The sequence below is a fragment of the Equus przewalskii genome, chromosome 7 (assembly GCF_037783145.1).
Source record: "Equus przewalskii isolate Varuska chromosome 7, EquPr2, whole genome shotgun sequence".
Classification (NCBI taxonomy): domain Eukaryota; kingdom Metazoa; phylum Chordata; class Mammalia; order Perissodactyla; family Equidae; genus Equus; species Equus przewalskii.
Window position 1 is genome coordinate 9,073,746 of NC_091837.1, and position 19,619 is coordinate 9,093,364.

Below are 19,619 nucleotides of genomic sequence, written 5' to 3' on the forward strand. Positions count from 1 at the left end.
TAGATAAATGATAACGTATACTTGAAACTACACAATATTGTAAACTATTATAATCCCAATAAAATTACTTGGGGAAAAAAATGCTTGAGTGGGAAGAAAATAAGGGTGAGAGTGTAGCTGAGGTGGGGGGTGAGTTGGGAGAAAGGGTGAGGGTGCTGTGGATTGAAAGACATGGGTTCAAGTCCTAGCTCTGTCCCTTGCTAGCTGTGTGACCTCGGGCAAGTGATATTACTTCTCTGAGCTTCATGGTCCTCTTCTGTAAAAGGGGAAATAATGTTAAAGGAATGGTCAGGAAAATATGCCAAAGGTTGGGATTGAAAGGGAGAGACAGGTTAGTTTTTCTCAGATGGCCTTAATTTTTTCAGTGATAGAGGATTCTCTGAGGGAGGTCAGTGAGTTTGAATTTCAAAGAGGTCTGGAATCCCTGGCAAAGGAAAAGAACTTACCTAAACTTTCACTTCATTTACCAAAACCAATGTATCTGTTCCTGTCCTCACACCCTCGCACCTGCACCCCCGTCTCCTCTCCTGGGAGGAGCGGCGCCTCCTTGGGTTCATACCTCTTGTTAGCTCACTGAGAGCTTCTGGCCCCCTTACCTCCTCCCTTGCTCTCCCTTTGCCCTTCCACACATCTGCCTGAGGCCTCTCCTAATGAGCAAAGATCCAGGCATGTCCTTCCATGGACAGCTGCTCCTTGCATTCTCTGTCCACCACACTTATTAGTGTCCTAAACTCTCATGCCGTTTTTTTCTCAATTGCCTCAGAATCTCCTGGTTTCTAGTAGAAATATCATGGTTCATTTATTCCTTCCTCTATTAAGAGATGCTTAGTTTGTTTTCAGTTTTTACTCCTGCAAGCAAGACTCCAGTGAATGTCCTGTTGTTGTCTCTTTCATCAGTTGGGCACTCTCTAGGGTGGAGCCTGAATCCAGTCGCTGGGTCATAGAGTAGGCATGGCTTTACTTTTAATGGATGCTGCCATATTGCATTCCAAAGGGGTCGTTCAGTCTATCCTTACTGTCTCACCTCCTCCATGCAGCCTCATTGGTAGCCCCAAGCAGATTTGCCTCAGAATTGTCTGGATAGTCTGCCTGTTGTATTACTGTTTTTTTTTTATGTTCATCTCCCCAGCAGACTTCAGACTCTTTAAGTGATTCATTTAATTTTTTTTTTAAAGATTTTATTTTTCCTTTTTCTTCCCAAAGCCTCCAGTGCATAGTTGTGTATTTTTAGTTGTGGGTGCTTCTAGTTGTGGCATGTGGGATGCCATCTCAGCATGGCTTGATGAGCCGTGCGATGTCTGCACCCAGGATCCGAACCCGCGAGACCCTGGGCCGCTGAAGTGGAGCGCGCGAACCTAACCACTTGGCCACGGGGCCAGCCCCTGATTTAATTTTTGAATACGTTATATTTGTATTAGGTACAAAATTCAAAAGAGGTGCAAGGTCTTCGTCCAGTTTCTGTCCTTCCCCCCTCTGCTTCCTAGTATTGCTGATTTCTTATGTGGCCTTCCAGAGATATTTGATGCATATATAAGCAACTAAGTGTCTATATGTTCTTTTTTCCCTTTTATTTTTAATACTAATTGTAATTCACAACACATTGGTTACAACTTATATTTTCTACTTAACAATATATCTTAGATGTCCTTCTATCAGAATATGAAGATCCTCATTCCTTTTTTTTTTTTTTTTTTTTGGTGAGGAAGATTGGCCCTGAACTAATACCTGTTGCTAGTCTTCCTCTTTTTGCTTGAGGAAGATTGTCACAGAGCTAACATCTGTGCCAGTCTTCCTCTATTTATATGTGGGATGCCACCACAGCATGGCTTGATGAATGGGGTGACCTAGTGGTTAAGTTTGGCACACTCCACTTTGGCAGCATGGGTTCAGTTCCCTGGCACAGACCTACATTGTTCATTGGCAGCCATGCTGTGGTGGTGACTCACATACAAAATAGAGTAAGATCAGTACAGACATCAGCTCAGGGTAAATTTTCCTCAAGGAAAAAGAGAAAGATTGGTAACAGATGTTAGCTCAGGGTGAATCTTCCCCAACAGAAAAAAAAAAAGAGAAAAAGAAAAGGAATAATGCTGGGGCCGGCCCTGTGGCCGAGTGGTTAAGTTTGTGCACTCTGCTTTGGCGGCCCAGGGTTTTGCTGGTTCAAATCCTGGGCACGGATGTGGCACTGCTCATCCTGCCATGCTGAGGCAGCGTCCCACATAGCACAACCAGGGGCACTCAGAGCTAGAATATACAACTATGTACTGGGGGGCTTTGGGGAGAAGAATAAAAAAAAGAAGATTGGCACCAGTTGTTAGCTCAGGTGCCAATCTTTAAGAAAAAAAAAATTTACTCAAAAAAAAAGAATGATGCTATAGTGAATAACCTTGTACATATGTCCTTATGTCCTTTCATAATACATACAATTCTCTCCTTTCTGGGGCCAAGGGTGTGTGCATATGTAGTTCTAAAAACTCAAAGTGAAATTCACATCACATAAAATTAATCTTATTGTGTGTGTGTGTGAGGAAGATTGTCCCTGAGCTAACATCTGTTGCCAATCCTCCTCTTTTTGCTTGAGGAATATTGTCACTGAGCTAACATTTGTGCCAATCTTCCTCTATTTTATGTGGGTTGCTGCCACAGTGTGGCTTGATGAGCGGTGCTAGTTCTGTGCCCAGGGTTCCAAACCTGTGAACCCTGGGCTGCCAGATCAGAGCGTGTGAACTTAACCATTATGCCAGTGGGCCAATCCCCAAAATTAATCATTTTAAAGTGAACAGTTCAGTGGCATTTAGTACAACATTGTGCAACCACCACCTGTGTCTAGTTCCAAAACATTTCCATTATACCAAATAAAACCCTATATCCATTAAGCAGTTACTTCCCATTCCTTTCTCCTGCCCTTGGCAACCACCAGTCTGCATTTCATTTCTGTGGATTTAACCATTCTGGATATTTTATGTAAATACCATCCAATATGTGGCCTTTCGTATCTGGCTTCTTTCATTTAGAATAATGTTTTCAAGATTCGTCCATGATATAAAATGTATGAGTTATAGCGTTTATGCCTTTTTATGGCTGAATAATATTCCATTATATGTAAATACCACAATTTGTTTAGCCGTTCCTCCATTGGGGGACATCTGGGTTGGTTCCACCATTTGGCTTTTGTGAATAGTGCTGGTGTGAACACTCGTGTACAGAATTTGTTTGGGTACCTGTTTTCAGTTCTTTTGGGTGTATACCTAGGAGTGGAATTGCTGAGTCATTAGACAGTTCTATGTTTAACTGTGTGAAGAACCACAAACTGTTTCCGACAGTAGCTGTACCATTTTACATTCCCACCAGCAATGTATGAGGGTTCCAATTTCTTTGCATCCTTGCCGTCACTTGTTGTTTTCCTTTTTTTGATATTATAGCCATCTTTATGGGTGTGAAGTGGTTGCGTATGTAATTTTGATAGATCTTGGCAAATTACACTCCCTAGACAGTGTATAAACTTATATTCTTATTGGCAATGTATGAGAGTAACTGCTTCTTCATACCTCTTGCCAACACAGTGTAATATGAAGTTTTTGGATTTTTGTCAATCTGGTTGTTGAAACATGGAATCTTATTGTCTTTTTGGTTTTTAAAGTTTCTTGTATTGAGTTAGCTTGGCCATCTTTTCATATGTTTGAGCCATTTGTATTCTGTCTGTTGTGAATTGTTTCTTCATATCATTTGCTCCTTTTCTACTAGATTGTTTGTCTTTTATTTGTAGGAACTTTACAGATATTAGAGAAATTAGTCCTTTGTGTGTGATAGGAGTTGCTAATATTTTCCCTAGTCTGTCTTTCCCTGAATATTTACTTGCCCACCGTATGCATTGTCCTAGGTGCTGGAGCTGTACTCTTAAACAGGAGACCCAAGGCTGCCCTCCTGGAGTTTATGTACTAACGGGAATGCAGGGAGACGATATACAAATAATCAAGATAATTTCCAGTTATGGTCCATACTTAGAGGGAAACAAAGCAGGATGTCATTATGATAACTGAAGGGTGGTGAGGTGGGAATCTGCTTACATAGAAACCTGAGTGGGAGGTGATCATTTGAGTCCAGACACAAAAGGCAAGATGGCCATTCAAATAGCTGTGAAAGAGGAATGCAGAGGCCATGAGGCAGATTGAGCCTGGCATATACGGGGCAGTGAAAGGAGGCCAATGGGCTGGGTGTAGTGGGCAAGGAGAGGGGTACAAGATGAGGCTTGTAGCCAGGGGCCAGATCCTGAGCATCTAGGCTGCCATGAGGAGGAGTGCTGATTTTGTACTGAGTATGATGGGGGAGCCTCAGGAGGGTAATAAGTCGGAAGTTACTATGATATCATGTCTTTTTCCAAATCATTAAAAATTGTTTGAGAACGCTTAATGTCTGCTTGTTATTTTGTGGTGATGTATAAACCATAATTTATTAAACTCATTGTTGGGAAATTTTGATATTTTTCCTCCGCTCTCATATTTAATCATAAAATCTTGATAAACTAATGTATAATTTTGATTGCCTTCTTAGGCTATTTTCCTACGATAGATTTTATGAGCAATTTTTAAAGGTGTTTGAGATGTGAAATTCCTCAGCCCGCTGGAGTGATCTTTTGTGTTACAGACTGTGTTAATGACAACTACTGGTTTGGGAGGGATAAAAGCTGTGAATACTGCTTTGATGAGCCACTGCTGAAAAAAACGGATAAATACCGGACTTACAGCAAGAAGCACTTTCGGATTTTCAGAGTAGGTGACAAATATCCATACATTTGGGAGAGCTGGTAATCTAGTCTTCACTCTTAGATATCTTCCCGCTATAACTCCCCACTGTTACAACTTTGAAATAAAATGTTCTCTATTTTAGGAAATGGGTCCTAAAAACTCTTACATCGCATACATCGAAGATCACAGTGGGAATGGAACCTTTGTAAATAGAGAGCTTGTAGGGAAAGGAAGACGCCTTCCTTTGAATAACAATTCTGAAATCGCACTTTCAGTATGGAATAATAAAGGTAATGTTGTTATTATTATCTTATGGTTACTGGAACTTTTTTCCTCTCATATAAAAGGAAAATTGACATGTATTCTTGCCGAAGTATGGTTTGAGTAAGTAAAGTAAGCAGATTTGCATTCAAGATTCAACCGAGTCCTAGTTGCGTTTTCAAATTATCAGGAAGTTCTATCATGATAGACACATTTCCTAAGGTTTAATTGGTTTGATTAGTTTTATTTAAAGCCATATGCTGTCAATTGAATTATCATATTGTTTACGAGAGTTCCTAGTTCATTGATGGATACAGGTTATGCCACATCAGTCTTAGATAGCTGTTGAGTTGTTGTTTTAGGCCATTAATTCATCTCCCTCCCTCCCTCCTCGTTTTTCCCTTTCGTGATCCCTTCCATTCATTCATTTCTGCATATATTTATTGAACTATTATATTCCAGGCAATAGGCTACAGGCTATGGGTTTTTCTATAAGAGTCTCAATTTAGACATTCCACCTTCTTAAATACCACGTGATTATCCTGTGAAAGTGGAGATGTTTATTGTCATCATCAAGTACTGTTTTATAAGCATCCATTCCTAAAACTTCATGAATATCACATCTAAAATGAACAATTGTCTTTCAGCGCAAAAGATTCAGTGCAGAAAGAGTAAAAATACCCTACAACTATCTGAGAGTTGAATAGCTTGGAAGGGTGTGTGTGTATGTGTGTGTAGATAACATCTTAAAAATATAGATTCCCACAGGCACTCTCCCGCAGACCCTCAACTAGTAGTTCCGAGATTTAAAACATCCTGTCTAGGTGATTCTTGCGCAGTCAGGCTTCAGATTGACCTCTGAGAACTATGACTATACTTGGCATGCTAACGTCCATTTTAGGATTGACTTAGTTTTCCCTGTTTCTGACTATTTTGTTTCCTATCTGATAGTTAGAGTCAGGGCAGCTGCATAGGGTTTTGCTGTTTGAGAACAGCTGGTGGAAGGGGCAACTGGGCCCTGAAATTTGGCCTGTCTTCCACTTGACAAGCTGTGTGCCACCTTCTAATTGGTCTCTCCAAGGGGCACCTTTTCTAATTTGAACACAGATGTCATATGGGTTAAAGGTGGCCATGGTTGAAATAGATCAAACTGGTATTCTGCAGACTGCATTTGGTCTACTGACATCTTATCAGGCATTTGCTGATATTTGTACTTTAACATGAAAATCCACGTTTCTTTGCGAAGGTAGAGTATCTGGCCACACTGAGCCTATAATCCCACTACTTGAGGATTTGCAGGTGCTGAGTAGAGGCTGCCTCCTTTAGATCGTGATATGTTTTCTCCTTTGAGTCCCCGTTGCTCCATGTTGTCTTACACTCAACCCTGCCTTCCAGCTTGTGTGGGCAACTGCGTTTGCAGCCCCTGAAGTAGAGCTTGACTTTTGTGAGAAATACATCTCCAGAGCCCCTCAAATTCCCAGATTCTCAAATGCCACTGGAACGTCTAGGTTCACAGATATCCACAAGCAGAGGGGCATCGTTGTCTCCTGGGTGGCCAGCAGGTTTCATTCACTAGGCAAGTGTCTACCTTGTGTGGACCAGTCTGGAATGAAGCGTACTGAGGTGGCTCAGATTCATGCCAGAGACTGGATCTCTAGGTTACTCCAGGGAGGTCAAAAACCGTCACCTGAAATCTGGGAAACTCAAGGGTCTTAAATTTCTCTCTTTCAAGATTTAACAGGTAGTTGCAAATTTACCATTGATGACTGTAGAATTGAAGTGTTTGGTAACTGATTGCAGGCTTGGCCCATGTGGATGGTTAAATTATTAAACGAATAGGTGTTTTTTTCCTCTTGTTTTTTCTCTGAGATACAGCCCGAATAATGGAGAAATCAATGGGATTCTTTTGGAAAATGCTATTTATTTAATTTTACAAGTAGGTTCAGGGCGGTTTGCACTATAAAATACCAGATATGTAAAGGTATAAATGGTAAAGAAGGTAATACAAGTATGATGACCTATGGTCTAATTTTTATTGGGTTGTTTATTGCTTGCCTAGAATATTTTTTCCTAGGCTCAAACTAATTGCCTTTTGGTTCTGAGCTTGTGTTAATCTGCATGGATATTTTATATTACTGCAATTGATTAATATTTTGAGGTCAAAGAATAAGACTAGCATTTATGTGTGGATTTCCTGTCCTATAGTGAGAATGATGCTGTGGATTTCCTGTCCTATAGTGAGAATGATGCTGTGTATTTCCATTAAAGAATGAAATTTGACAATCATCATTTTCCGTGGGTTTCATGATATGTATAGCCTATGTAAATAATTCCTTCAGGGTTAAATGTTAAATGTAATTAAAAACAATTGTCTTATATTCTATGTGTTTACTAAATTTTAGTGGCATTTATCTTCTTTTTTATTGAATGAATTAATGAGATCTATTTCTGCCTGTTTTTCCTTAGTTTTTGTATTTTTTGATCTGACTGTAGATGACCAGTCAGTTTATCCTAAGGAATTAAGAGATCAATACATCATGTCAAAAACTCTTGGAAGGTAATTTTCTTATTTCTTACAGATATTGCACTTAATTTTTTTCTAAACATTTGTCATTGCTTAGTTTTCCATTCCTGGTTTTATAACATTCATTATCTATTCATAACATATTTTAGGGGATCTATTTGTGATATGTATGTTATTGATTTATTTGATAATGATCAATTTAAATGAACAGGTTTTCCTTATAAATTTTATCTGTAATAACTTCTTAAAAGCAATTTTATTGATATAATTCACCCATTTAAACCCATTTAACTTACCCATAAAACTCACCCATTTAAAATGTACAATTCACTGGTTTTTAATATATTCACAGAATTGTGAAACCTTTACCACAATCAATTTTAGAACATCTTCACTAACTTCCAAAAAGAGACGTTTACTGCATTTCTGCTCTCTTCAGAATTTGTGAAATCTTGGGAAGTGAAATGAAACTATCCATTGAATAGGGCAAAGTTCTCAAAATTTTTGTTCTCAGGACCCCTTACACTCTTAAAAGTTGCTGAAGACCCCAAAGAGCTTTTGTTCATAAGTATCTGTTGATATTTACTATAGTAGAAATTAAAACAGAGACATATTATTAATACTTAGTTCATTAAAAAGAAACTCACTTATGTTAAGATAAATAACATTTTTTAATGAAAAATAATTACTTAAAAAATGATTAGTGAGGGGCCGGCCTGGTGGCACAGCCGTTAAGTTCACACATTCCACGCCTGGGGTTCGCCGGTTCGGATCCCGGGTGTGGACATGGCACCACTTGGCAAGCCATGCTGTGGTAGGCGTCCCGCATATAAAGCAGAGGAAGATGGGCACGGATGTTAGCTCAGGGCCAGTCTTCCTCAGCAAAAAGAGGAGGATTGGCAGCAGATGTTAGCCCAGGGCTAATCTTCCTCAAAAAAAAAAAAAAAAAAAAATTAGTGAGAAGAGAGGCATTGTTTCACATTTTTGCAAATCTCTTTGATACCTGGCTGGCTTAGTAGAAGATGGCTGGATCCTGATATTTGCTTCTTCATTTGGTCTTTTGTGATATCGCATGCCACGTAGCCTCTGGAAAACTCTGTACACTCATGAGAGAATGAAAACAAAAAAGGTAAATAATGTCTTAGTATTGTTCCAAAAATAGTTTTGACTTCATGGACACCCTGAAAGGGTCTTGGGGTCTTTAGGGGTTGGTTGCCTGATCATACTTTGAGAACCACTTCCTTAGGGAAGGTGTTCAGGACACCTTACCGTGTTACACACTGTCCTTCACCCTCCCATTCCTCCCCAACCCCCAAAGGCCTTTCTATTTATTGATGTTTTTGGAAACATGAGAGTAGGAAATAATAGAAGGCAAGACCACTCATATTCCTGCCACATGGAATCATGCATAGTGTACTCTTTATGACCATCTGTGGGAGATATTTTAGTTTATGGACATGAAATTCAGTAACTCGTTGTGTTTCCATATTTGCATTGGCTACGTGGAAGTTTGCAGCCAAATTTGTGCCTGCCCTTAAGAAATGTATGAGACTCTAATTTTTCTAAGGGAAGATTCCACACAAATCCTTTAACTTTTAGCGGGTGACAGAAATTTAACTCAAATGAGTCAGGTAAGAAATTTACTGGCTCTTGTAACTGGGAAATAGAGCAGCACAGCTGACTTCACCAGGCAGCCTTTGGGCTTCATTGCACTCTGTGGCTTTGTCTGTGGCTGGACCTAAGGGCTCCCACAGTGTTGCCAGGGATCTGGCTCCATCTCTGGATTCAGCTACTCTTTGTTGCCCTCCTATAGAATTGCTCTCTCTGTGCAGCAGAAAAGTGGCTTCCAGGAGCCCCACATTCATATTTTCTTTCTTCTAGAAACCACAGCAGAGAGAACTGTTTCTTTCCCAACATCAACATTTGATTCCAGGGAAAACCTTAATTGGCTCAATTTTGGTTACACGTCCACCTCCAGGTCCTCGGAGTGGGTGCTGTGCTATTATAGTCACTCCACTAGAGCTATGTGGACTCAGGGAAGATTTCTCAGGCAAAAGGTTACTGTTAGCAGCAGCAGGAGAATTGGAAAGCGTTTTGAGCAGATTTAAAAAAATAATAGTTACACGGACCAATATCTCACACCTTATACAAAAATTAACTCAAAACGAAACAAAAAACAATATATAAGAGGTAAAAATATACACCTGTAAGAAGACATAGGGACAACTCTTCATGACCTTAGATTTGTCAATGGTTTCTTAATAAGGCACTAAAAGCACAAGCAACAAAAGAAAAAATAAAGAAATTAGACTTTATCAAATTTAAAAACTTTTGTGCATCAAAAGACACTATGAAGAGGGTGAAACAGAACCAACAGAATGAGAGAAAATATTTGCAAATCATACATCTGATGAGGATCTAGTATTCGGAATGAAGAACTCTCACAATTCAACAGCAAAAAGATAACCCAATTTAAAAATGGGCAAAGGATTTAAGTAGACATTTCTCCAAAGAGACAGAAATAGCCAAAAACCACATGAGAAGATGCTCAGCATCATTAGTCATTAGGGAAATGCAAACCAAAACCGCAGTGAAATATCACTTCACACCCACTAGGATGGGCATAACAAACAGAAAGAGACAAGTGTTTGTGAGGACGTGGAGAAATTGGAACTCCTTTCCACTGCTGGTGGTCATGTAAAATGGTACAGCCAGTGTGGGAAATAGTTTGGTGTTTTCTCAGAGTTAGACGTAGAATTACCATGTAACCCAGCAATTGCCCTTGTAGGGTGTATACTCCCCCACATTGAAAACAGGTGTTCAAACAAAAACTTGTGCATGAATGTTCATTGTGGCTCTAGTCACAGTACTCGAAAGGTGGAAACAACCCAAGTATCCATCAACAAAGGAATGCATAAACAAAATGTGATATAGCCATACAGTGGAATATTATTTAGCTATAAAAAGGAATGAAATACTGCTACATGTTAAGGCATGGATGAACCTGGAAAACATGCTAAGTGAAAGAAGCCAGACACAAAAGGCCACATATTGTATGATTCCATTGATATAAGATATTTGGAATAGGCAAATCCATAGAGACAAAGCAGATTAGTGGTTGCCAGGGGCTGGGGGCAGGGTAGAATGGAGTAATGCTTAATAGGTAAGAAGTTTCCATTTGGGCTGATAAAAAAGTTCTGGAACTACATAGCGGTGATGGTTACACAACATTGTGGATGTACTTAGTGCCACTGAATTGTACCCTTTACAATGATTACAATGGTAAATTTTATGTTATATATATACAAAATACACAATAAAAAAGATGTCTTGGCAAACCCCTGACCCTACCCCCAAACCCACAATAGTTATAATAGTCTACTTCAGGCAGGTAATGAATGACTGATACTTGAGTAGCCATTCCTTTGGGCTGACCCAAGCTTTGGAGAACAGAGCCTACAGAGGATTACCTGTGTCCTCTGTGGCATCCCGGGTAGCATTCCTCCTCCATTTTACGATCCCAATTAATTGGAAATCTTTGAGAGCTTGCTGCAAGCAGGTTAACTGTGTAATGCTTTTGATTTCTTAGGTATTGTGATTTTATTTAGGGTGCAATTCATGGCATCCACTACTTACACACTTCCTTTGAAGACAGAATAAGAAAGAAATATATCAGTGAAAGTAATTCATTTTCAGATACTGTTTACTGTTACTTGTTTCAAGCGCTTATTTTTGACTAGGACTTTGTACTGTTTGATGTTTCTCGGACCTCTGGGATAAGTCATTTCTCTCTGATTTGTTCTTAGTGTCTGTCTGAGAATTTCACAATCTGGGATGACAGTAAGATTTAAGTCTGTATCACTTAGCTCAAAAAGTGGAATTTGGAGCTGACCCAGTGTTGTTGCATGGTCCACATTCACTTGTGCCCTTGACATTTTACATTGGTGCGGTGTTACTGTGTTCTCTGAAACCAGGGACAGTGGAAGGGTTGTAGATGGACCGTCTTTAACTTGTAATAGTTGAGGCTGACTCAGGAGTGGTGGGTCTCTCATAATTAAAAACATTCTCACAGTTACTTTCTCTATTTTTCTCTGTAGTGGTGCTTGTGGTGAGGTGAAGCTAGCTTTTGAGAGGAAAACATGTAAGAAAGTAGCCATAAAAATCATCAGCAAAAGGAAGTTTGCTATTGGCTCTGGGAGAGAGGCTGTAAGTACCTGTGTTTGTGGCTGCTTAGCTGTTCTTAACAATTTCTTCTTAACTTCTCAAAATAATTTTGGAGTGGTGATTTTCAATGTCAGAAAGAATTTACTGCTCAGATATGTGAATTTGTATCAAAGAACATTGAAAATTTTTGAGTATAGCCAACTAATCTAGAAACTTACTTACAGATAATTTGGTTCCAAAAATATTTGGTTGTACATAATAGTATACGTAGCAGGAAGTTTTTTTTTCTTCCAAGTTGTTACAAGACTGTTTTTACAATAAATGAAAGGAAATTAGGAAAAAAAAAAATCCAGTCACATCCCCATCACTGTAACCCTACAGCTGTTTTCAGTTTTCTTTTTCCTTCTAGTCTTTGTTCATATGAATTCCTGTTTTTAGATGGTTGAAATCATATTGTATATACAGTTTTGTATTCTTCTTTTCAACATAATCATTATTAATGCATAAACTTTCCCTAATATATCCTTTTTGATGATTGAGTCTTTATTTCATCGACTTTATCATAATTTATTCAACCATTTCTCTGGTTGATCATTTAGATAATTTCTAATTCTTTGTTCTTCCCATTAATGTGGCAATGAATATCTTAGTGTTTATAGATTTTTAAAAGCTTAATTAAATTATTTCAACAGTCTCTTTATATGGTAGCCATTCATTTTATTGCATTTTCTATAAAATACATTTACACTGGAATGGCCAAGGGTGTTGGTCTTTCAATATATGACCTAGCAAAGTAATGTGAAATATGGCCTGTAATCACATTTTCCTTTGTGGCCAGCTGTTTCTGGCTATTATACTTTAACATTCTTTAAAGATCAATTTTTTTCCCCCAAGACAATGCCATTCTCATGTGGCAAGAGGAATTTCCTTTCTGTGTTCATTGCGTTATAGATCTTTTCCCTTGTGATTCTGGATTTGTTTCCCATTTTCTGGGGGAGAAAATGCTTACCAGATTCTTAATGACTTGCAGCAAAATTTTCCTTCTTAATTTCCTCTTTCAAATCTTATTGGACTCTTTTAGAGCTCTCCACCGTCAGAGTCCACCCTGACTTGGTAATGAGTTTAACGGCTTATAGAAAGAGGCAGGCTTTTAAAATTAAACATCTGGGTTTCTTAGCCAAAGTCCATTTTACATAAGTATGTAATTCTATATCCTCTTTGCTTTGGAGGGTGTAGCCCCTGAGGTTGAGTAACTCAAGTCATCCTTTTGGAATTGTAACGGAGAGCAACTTCAGTACCCTGAAGCTTCCTCTCGTCGGAGCCTCTGTAAATACGACAGCCTGCAGTCAATTGGAACCAGTGTCTGCTCTATTATTAGAAATTTGACTTGACATTTTCCTTATACAGTTTAACTGAATACCTTCTTGCCTGTGGCTTTTGTTTGTTGTATCATTTTGATGAATGTAAATAATTCTACAGCTGATGAGACAAGCAGATCTTACCAGGTAAGCATGAGAAGAGTGGAAGCACATTTGTTTCTGGCTGTGGGAACTGGAGCAAGTGGCTTCCTTTCTCTCAGCCTCAGTTGTTCCATCTGCAAAATGGGGATAATAGAACCCAGTTCATTTGGGAATTATGAGGGTTAGATGAGATGACCGTTTTAATTAAAGAGCTTGGCATAGGGCCTGGTCACTTACTGAATGCTTACTATTGGCCAAGCACTTTGCAGAGTGATTTTAGGTGAGTTATTTAATTTACTGACCTCTAGGCCTTGATCTCTCTGTATGAGCAGAGCTGGGAACTCAGACAGCTTTTACTCAGCTGAGTTTAGCTGTAAATATTTTCTAAATATTGGCTATTATTATTACTAATAAACTCTAATATTATTTTATTTATCAAAGGATCCAGCTCTCAATGTGGAAACAGAAATAGAAATCTTGAAAAAACTAAATCATGTAAGTATTGCTGTAAAATATGACCCATACCTGAATTCATTCATCTCAAAATATAGCAGGAGTGCAAAGCATTTCAATATAATAAAGCTGGTATTAACCTGGGTTCCTTAACTGTGTATGTAAATGTGTACATGTGTGTGTTTGCATGCACGCATATATGTTTTTAGCTGCCATTTAGCTGGGAAGAAACTTTACCCTGAAATTTTGAGAGGACAATACTATGTAAAGATTTCATGATTAAATAATTATGTGATATTTCCACTGAGTTAGTTTCTGACCAAAAGAGATAGTAAATCTCCTAAATATTATATTTCATAGGGGCTTGATCAACTGATTATCTTTGTGAAGACAATGCTAATTTGGCAAATTTGGTTTAATTATACCTGAAGTTTTAACACCTCTGCATACCTTTTGACAGTACTGATTTCCATTTACTTCATTTGGAGTAAATCAAATAAATTCAAGGGTATCCAATAAGTATGACAACATTCTGTCCTTACATCTGACTAAATGGTGTCAGTGGCTTTGTTGAGTGTACATAGTTCCTATCTTTTTTGTGCCGTGATGACCTTGTCTCAATGGAAGTGTCTAAAGATGTGAGAAGAGAAAGTTAGCGTTGTGGATTCCATCTTCCTTTTTATTGTTCTTTTCATTTCTTCATTAATTCATGAGCCCTCATGAAGTCATGAGCTAGGTAGGCACTCGAGTGAAACTTGAAATAAGACCTCCAGTCTGTCCAGCTAAGAATTATCTTATGCTGATTCTTAACCTCCAACCAACAAGATTTCTTCTCCCTTTTCTCATCTCCTCAAATTGCCCCAAACAACAAATAGAAACTAAGACCAAAATCACTGCCATCATCACAATAATTCAGCAGCTTCCTTTAGAACCCATGGTGGATCTGAAAACCCATGAGAATCTGCGTGGCTGACCTTCCTGCTTGACTTTCTTCTAATTCCCTTCCAACTTCCTTCTTGCCTAAATTTTTCTTCTTCTCCAAGGGATCTGGAATCTCTTGTTAAAGAGAAGAGCCCTCTAATTATTTGGGGTGGAGTTGCTTCAAACATACCCCTAAGATAAACACTTAGAATCCTCAGAGAATTTTCTCTGATGTCAGAGGATCCCCAAACATAATATTTATACAAGTCCAATGTCCACTGCAGTCAAGAGGAATTTAGAACCCTAAAAAAGATCTCTGGAGATACTTCTTGGCAATTTACAAGGGCACGTGGAAGCCCTTGGGAATTTAATTTGGGCTCATGAGTGCATTTTGTTGCTTGAGGACAATGAGTTGAGCCTAATAGAGTCCAGTAGACTCTGGCCTTTGGAGTCAGGCATTGATTCAATCAACTGTCAAACACGTATTGTGCCAGGTTGTCTTCTAGGCCCCGGGCAGTAGTGAGCACGGATGGACTTGGCCATCCCTCCTCTCATGCGGCTTCAGTCTAGTGGGGAGACAGACCTGGGGTCCCATATCATCTCTGTCACCTCTTGGCTCTGAGAAGCTCATTTCAGTTTCTGGAGCCTCTATTTCCTCATCTGTCCAATGGACACAATGGGATATTTACCTCAAAGGTCAGCGTGAGAATTAAATGAGATGTGCTCGTAAAGCTTTCAGCACAGAAAACACACTTGGGGAATGGTAGGGATCTATAATTCCCTAAACTGTTCCCCGTGTGACCTAAATGGAGGGGCTGGGTTAGTAGCCTCTGGTTCCTGAGAGACACTTTCAGCTGTGACAGCTCCAGCCAGTGACCCTGGAGACAGTGCCTACTAGAGGAGACAGCTCATGCTGGCTTTGACCCAAGAGGACCTCTTCATGCTCTGTGAGCTCCCGGCCCCACCCATTCCCAGGTGGGCACTGCCTCTGCCTGATGAAGCCAAGCTGAACCAAGCCGCTCTCATTCTTAGCTCTAATCTCCTGTTCCTTTTCCGTGCATATCTTTCCTTCTGCTTCTCTTTTTTACTTTATCACTTGTGTATAGCTGGAGTCAGATAGTGCTAAAAGTTCCACAGCCTTCCTAATCTCCCTCTCTGCAAACATTTTACATCTCTTTTAGCGTTTTTTTTTTTTTTTGAGATTTTACTTCCGTATTTCTACATAACAAACTATTATCTCTTGGTTTATCAATTTTACATAGCTTATTGCCTTCCTGTTGTGTTTTATGAGAATTTCAGTTCTTCTTTCCTTTCTATGCCTCTTAATAAAGTACTTTAGTGCCTGTTCAGTGTTTTCTTTATTGTGACCATAACACATGTTCCTGCAGAGCCAACTATACTGTGATCATAGGGAAGGAGTGGTGGAACTTGTTGGCTCTCAGTCTGACTCCCATGGCCATGTGTTCCATGCTCACAATGTGGCTGGCAGGGTCTACCCTCAGTGGGTGGTGTATCTGTTATTGATGTTGTTGGTATTAATATGGGCAGCATATGAGTGTCTTCTGAGTGCCAGCCGTTCTGCTGAGTGTTAGTCCTCGAAAGATAAATAAGACTTGACTCGGCCCATGCGGTGTCTGATGAAAGGAGACCCGTGGTGGGTGTTAGTTTCCTTTCTCTGCCCTCCTGGAGCTCACAGCCTGGCTGGGAGACAGATGCTAAAGGTGCAGTGTGGGGTGGCACAGATTAGAACCACCGCAGGGAGTGTGGTGCATTCTGAGGGAGACATTTGAGCTGGAGCCTGATGCCTGAGGCCGAGTGTGCCCAGAGGGCTGGACCACCAGGCAGGGAGGTAGCTGAGGAAAAGTGTGGTGCTGAGAAAGAGCACAGGGAGTCTGGGCTGATGGGGAGTTTAGTGGTCTGGAGAGGAGGACGCTTGGAACAGGAGTAGGAGATGAGGCCGTGCTGGTGGGTCGGGGCAAGACGAGGGGCTGGGTCACGAAGGGCTTGCTAATCCCTGCTGAGAAATTAGATTTTAGCCTCTAGGCAGCAAGAAGCCAAAGGATTTCTCTCTTGTCTTCCTGCCTGCCTGCCTTTCATCTCATCCCTTCTTTTCCCTCCTCCTCACTCTCCTCTTTTCCTTCCTTTAAATATTTTTAAATTATATAATATTTAACACACATAAAATAGTAATTGTAAATTGTAAAGCAAACCAATAAAATGAACACCTTTCAACTCGCCATCCAACTTAAGAATGAAAACTTGACCTCCCTCACCCTCCAGGCCGATGTCCCCACTTTGCCCTTGTGGTTTTCCTCTTGGGAGCTTCTCACTAGTTTTCCTTTTTTCCCTCATTTAGCCTTGTATCATCAAGATTAAAGACTTTTTTGATGCTGAAGATTATTATATTGTTTTGGAATTGTAAGTAGTAAACTTTTTTATTTGTTTCCACTTAAATGCCTGTAAGCCCCCAAAGAATCGAATGCTGGCATGCATTTCTCATCCTGGGGACCCTCATTGTATGTATGTGGTGGTGGGGCCCACAAAGAGTGTGTGTGTGGGGTTCGTATAAATCCTAAAATCCCTCTGGTGTTTCCAAAGGAAGGTGGCTGAGAGGTCCCAGGCCCTGGATCTGAGGCCTGTGTTTGAATCTCACTCTCTAAGTGACTGACTGCCCTCGGGTTAGTTTATTTCACCTCTGAGTCTCATTTTCCTAGTGTTAAATGGGGAAGATAAGGATGCCCCTGTGCACCAAGTCGTAGTGATTAAATGCTATGAGGGAGGGAAAGCCCCCAGCAGAGCACCTGGCATCTGTAGGTGCTTAACCACAGGTGGATATTATTACACTGAAATACCTGCCTGTTAAGGGTGGACCTTTCTGTTTGGGATCACGGTACCAGGTTGCATGGTGACACCTGAGTATCTCTCAGGTGCTGGTTTACTTGCTGGTTTATTTCAGTGGCCATAAAGTCCTGTCTTATTTGGTGTGATGAAAATCATTTCCTGTCTCATTCCTGGAAGGGGCCTGTCTTGATGTCTGTTCCTGCATAAAAATGTAGTGTTTCTAGGGGTGGCTATTGTGGCAGACAGGCAAGGCTTTGCATCTGAGTGACCAACTGTGGCTATGCAGGTGACCATTAAGATTATATACCAGGGGTGGCCCAGTGGTGCATTGGTTAAGTTTGTGTGCTCTGCTTCAGTGATCCAGGGTCCACCAGTTTGGATCGCAGTTGCAGACCTGCACACTGCTCATCAAGCCATACTGTGGCAGCGTCCCACATACAAAATAGAGGAAGATTGGCACAGATGTTAGCTCAGTGATAATCTTCCTCACCAAAAAAAAAAAAAAAGAAGAAAAGAAAGAAAAAAAGATTATCTACTAGACAACAGCCCCAATCATAGCACCAGGGGAGACTGGATGGCCTGTGTGGTACTTAGGGGAATATCTGTTGCTATTAAATAGGAGCTTGGGACCTGACTGGATCTAGTTAAAACAGCTTAATTATAATAATAATAATAATATAATAATATAACAGTAACTGATTCTAATTAAGCACTTAATATGAGCAGAGTACTGCTCTGAGCATTTTACGTGGATTGAATCATTTAACCTTCTTTACAGTCAGCCAGGTTACTTACAGGTTATGGGTGGGTTACTATTTTTAGCCCCACTTTAGAGAAGAGCAAACTGAAGCACAAGGAATTGAATCTTCTTGCCAAGCGTCTACACCGTACCAGGTGCTTTACCTACATCACTTCTCTCTTAATTTTTGTGACAGCCATCAAGATAGGGGGGATCATCCCTATTTTTTTAAGAGGCAGAGACAAGCTCAGAGAGGTTACATAAGTTTGCCAAAATCCCACAGCTGGACTGTGGTGGAGCTGGGGCTCAGACCCTGGTTGTCTGATTATAGGCTCCTGCTGGCTTCTCTCCACCAGTCTCAGAATCACCTGGAGTGCACTATAAAATGTTCCTGGCCCCACCTCTGATCTATTGAAACACTTTTACAACCTTCCTAAGTGTCTCCGTTGCCCACTGCACACTCCTTTCATCCTTCCTTGTTCCTTAGTTTCCCACGGGCACATCGGATTGTGGATGAGGGTCATTACCTCATTGCCATTTACAAATGGGAGTCAAGAGTGAATAAAAATGGCAACTCTTTCCTGTGTTAATGAGTTTGTTTTTTTTGTGTTATTATTTTCCCTCCAAGTGAGTTTCCCTCCAGGAACGAGCCCCCTGCTTTGTGTGTTTCAGGATGGAAGGAGGAGAGCTCTTTGACAGGGTGGTGGGGAATAAACGCCTGAAAGAAGCTACATGCAAACTCTATTTTTACCAGATGCTCCTGGCTGTACAGGTAAGAGAATTCCTCAGTTCTTTGGATAACCTGCTTTCCTCTAGGTGAATTACTCCCTGAGTTAGGCAGAAAGCGAGCGACCGTGGATGAAAACCCAGAGAGCCGAGAGTCTGTGTGTGTGTTGTTCTGTTCTTGGCAAAAACTTCTCACCCCTTTGACTCAGATGAGACAGCGCATGCTGTGAAGCTTAAGAGAGAGTAAGAAAGGGAGTTACAGAAATAAATGCACAGTTCCATGTGTCTTCTCTTTAGCTTGGCGGTATTTCTGGAGGATTGGTCTCTACTTCTGCCTGATCCTTATAGCAATCTGCCTTTACCTCTTAGGGTGGGAGTAGGGCAGGTATGAGGGTAAGGATGGCAAGTTTGGGCGGTTGTGACAGACGGATCGCTCCCCATGGCACGGTGCTGGGTGTTCCCTTCCGTGGAGCATCCTCTTAACTGCAGCGGGCAGGCAGGCAGGCTTGTGTTGCTGCCTTCTCTTCTCTACTTTGGGAAAGTGTTGGGTGGAGGAACAGCCGGGGGTAGCCTGCCTGCTTCGAGGAACATCACCCTTTCTCAAACCAGGTTTGGCTGTGGTGCTTCCCCACCGAGGTTTCTTCCCTTGAAATCTTGCTCCTTGCAGGAAACAGTGATTGGAAGTAGTGCTTGCTGAGTGAGGATGGAGAGATTTTCCTGGGATGCTTCATCTGGGTTTGCCCTCCCTGGGGGCTTCACCAGGTCCCTTTCCCAGTAGAAGTGTT

At 40.6% G+C, this 19,619-nt stretch overlaps 1 protein-coding gene and 1 long non-coding RNA gene across 21 annotated transcripts in view; one reads left to right on the forward strand and one right to left on the reverse strand.

Annotated features, from left to right (window-relative positions):
* Positions 1 to 19,619, forward strand: part of CHEK2 (checkpoint kinase 2) — a 44,384-nt gene that overhangs the window by 15,839 nt on the left and 8,926 nt on the right. For 16 of the 19 annotated variants that reach the window (XR_011542350.1, XR_011542351.1, XR_011542352.1 and 13 more), the window contains 7 exons: positions 4,645 to 4,769; positions 4,888 to 5,035; positions 7,473 to 7,563; positions 11,628 to 11,736; positions 13,596 to 13,649; positions 16,885 to 16,946; positions 18,781 to 18,880. Coding sequence is in view for 16 of the 19 variants with exons in the window: in XM_070628681.1 (XP_070484782.1) it covers positions 4,645 to 4,769; positions 4,888 to 5,035; positions 7,473 to 7,563; positions 11,628 to 11,736; positions 13,596 to 13,649; positions 16,885 to 16,946; positions 18,781 to 18,880 (689 nt within the window). In the remaining 3 variants the exon portion in view is untranslated. The remainder of the gene's footprint in view (positions 1 to 4,644; positions 4,770 to 4,887; positions 5,036 to 7,472; positions 7,564 to 11,627; positions 11,737 to 13,595; positions 13,650 to 16,884; positions 16,947 to 18,780; positions 18,881 to 19,619) is intronic. The other 3 variants (XM_008524983.2, XM_070628689.1, XM_070628687.1) reach the window with 1 other exon arrangement.
* LOC103554110 (uncharacterized) overlaps positions 8,178 to 19,619 on the reverse strand; it is a 28,290-nt gene continuing 16,848 nt past the window's right edge. The window contains exons 3-7 of one of the 2 annotated variants that reach the window (XR_011542357.1): positions 13,197 to 13,288; positions 11,001 to 11,173; positions 9,735 to 9,799; positions 8,534 to 8,626; positions 8,178 to 8,455 (exon numbers count right to left, since the gene is read on the reverse strand). This is a non-coding gene — a long non-coding RNA (uncharacterized lncRNA). The remainder of the gene's footprint in view (positions 8,456 to 8,533; positions 8,627 to 9,734; positions 9,800 to 11,000; positions 11,174 to 13,196; positions 13,289 to 19,619) is intronic. The other variant, XR_011542358.1, reaches the window with a different exon arrangement.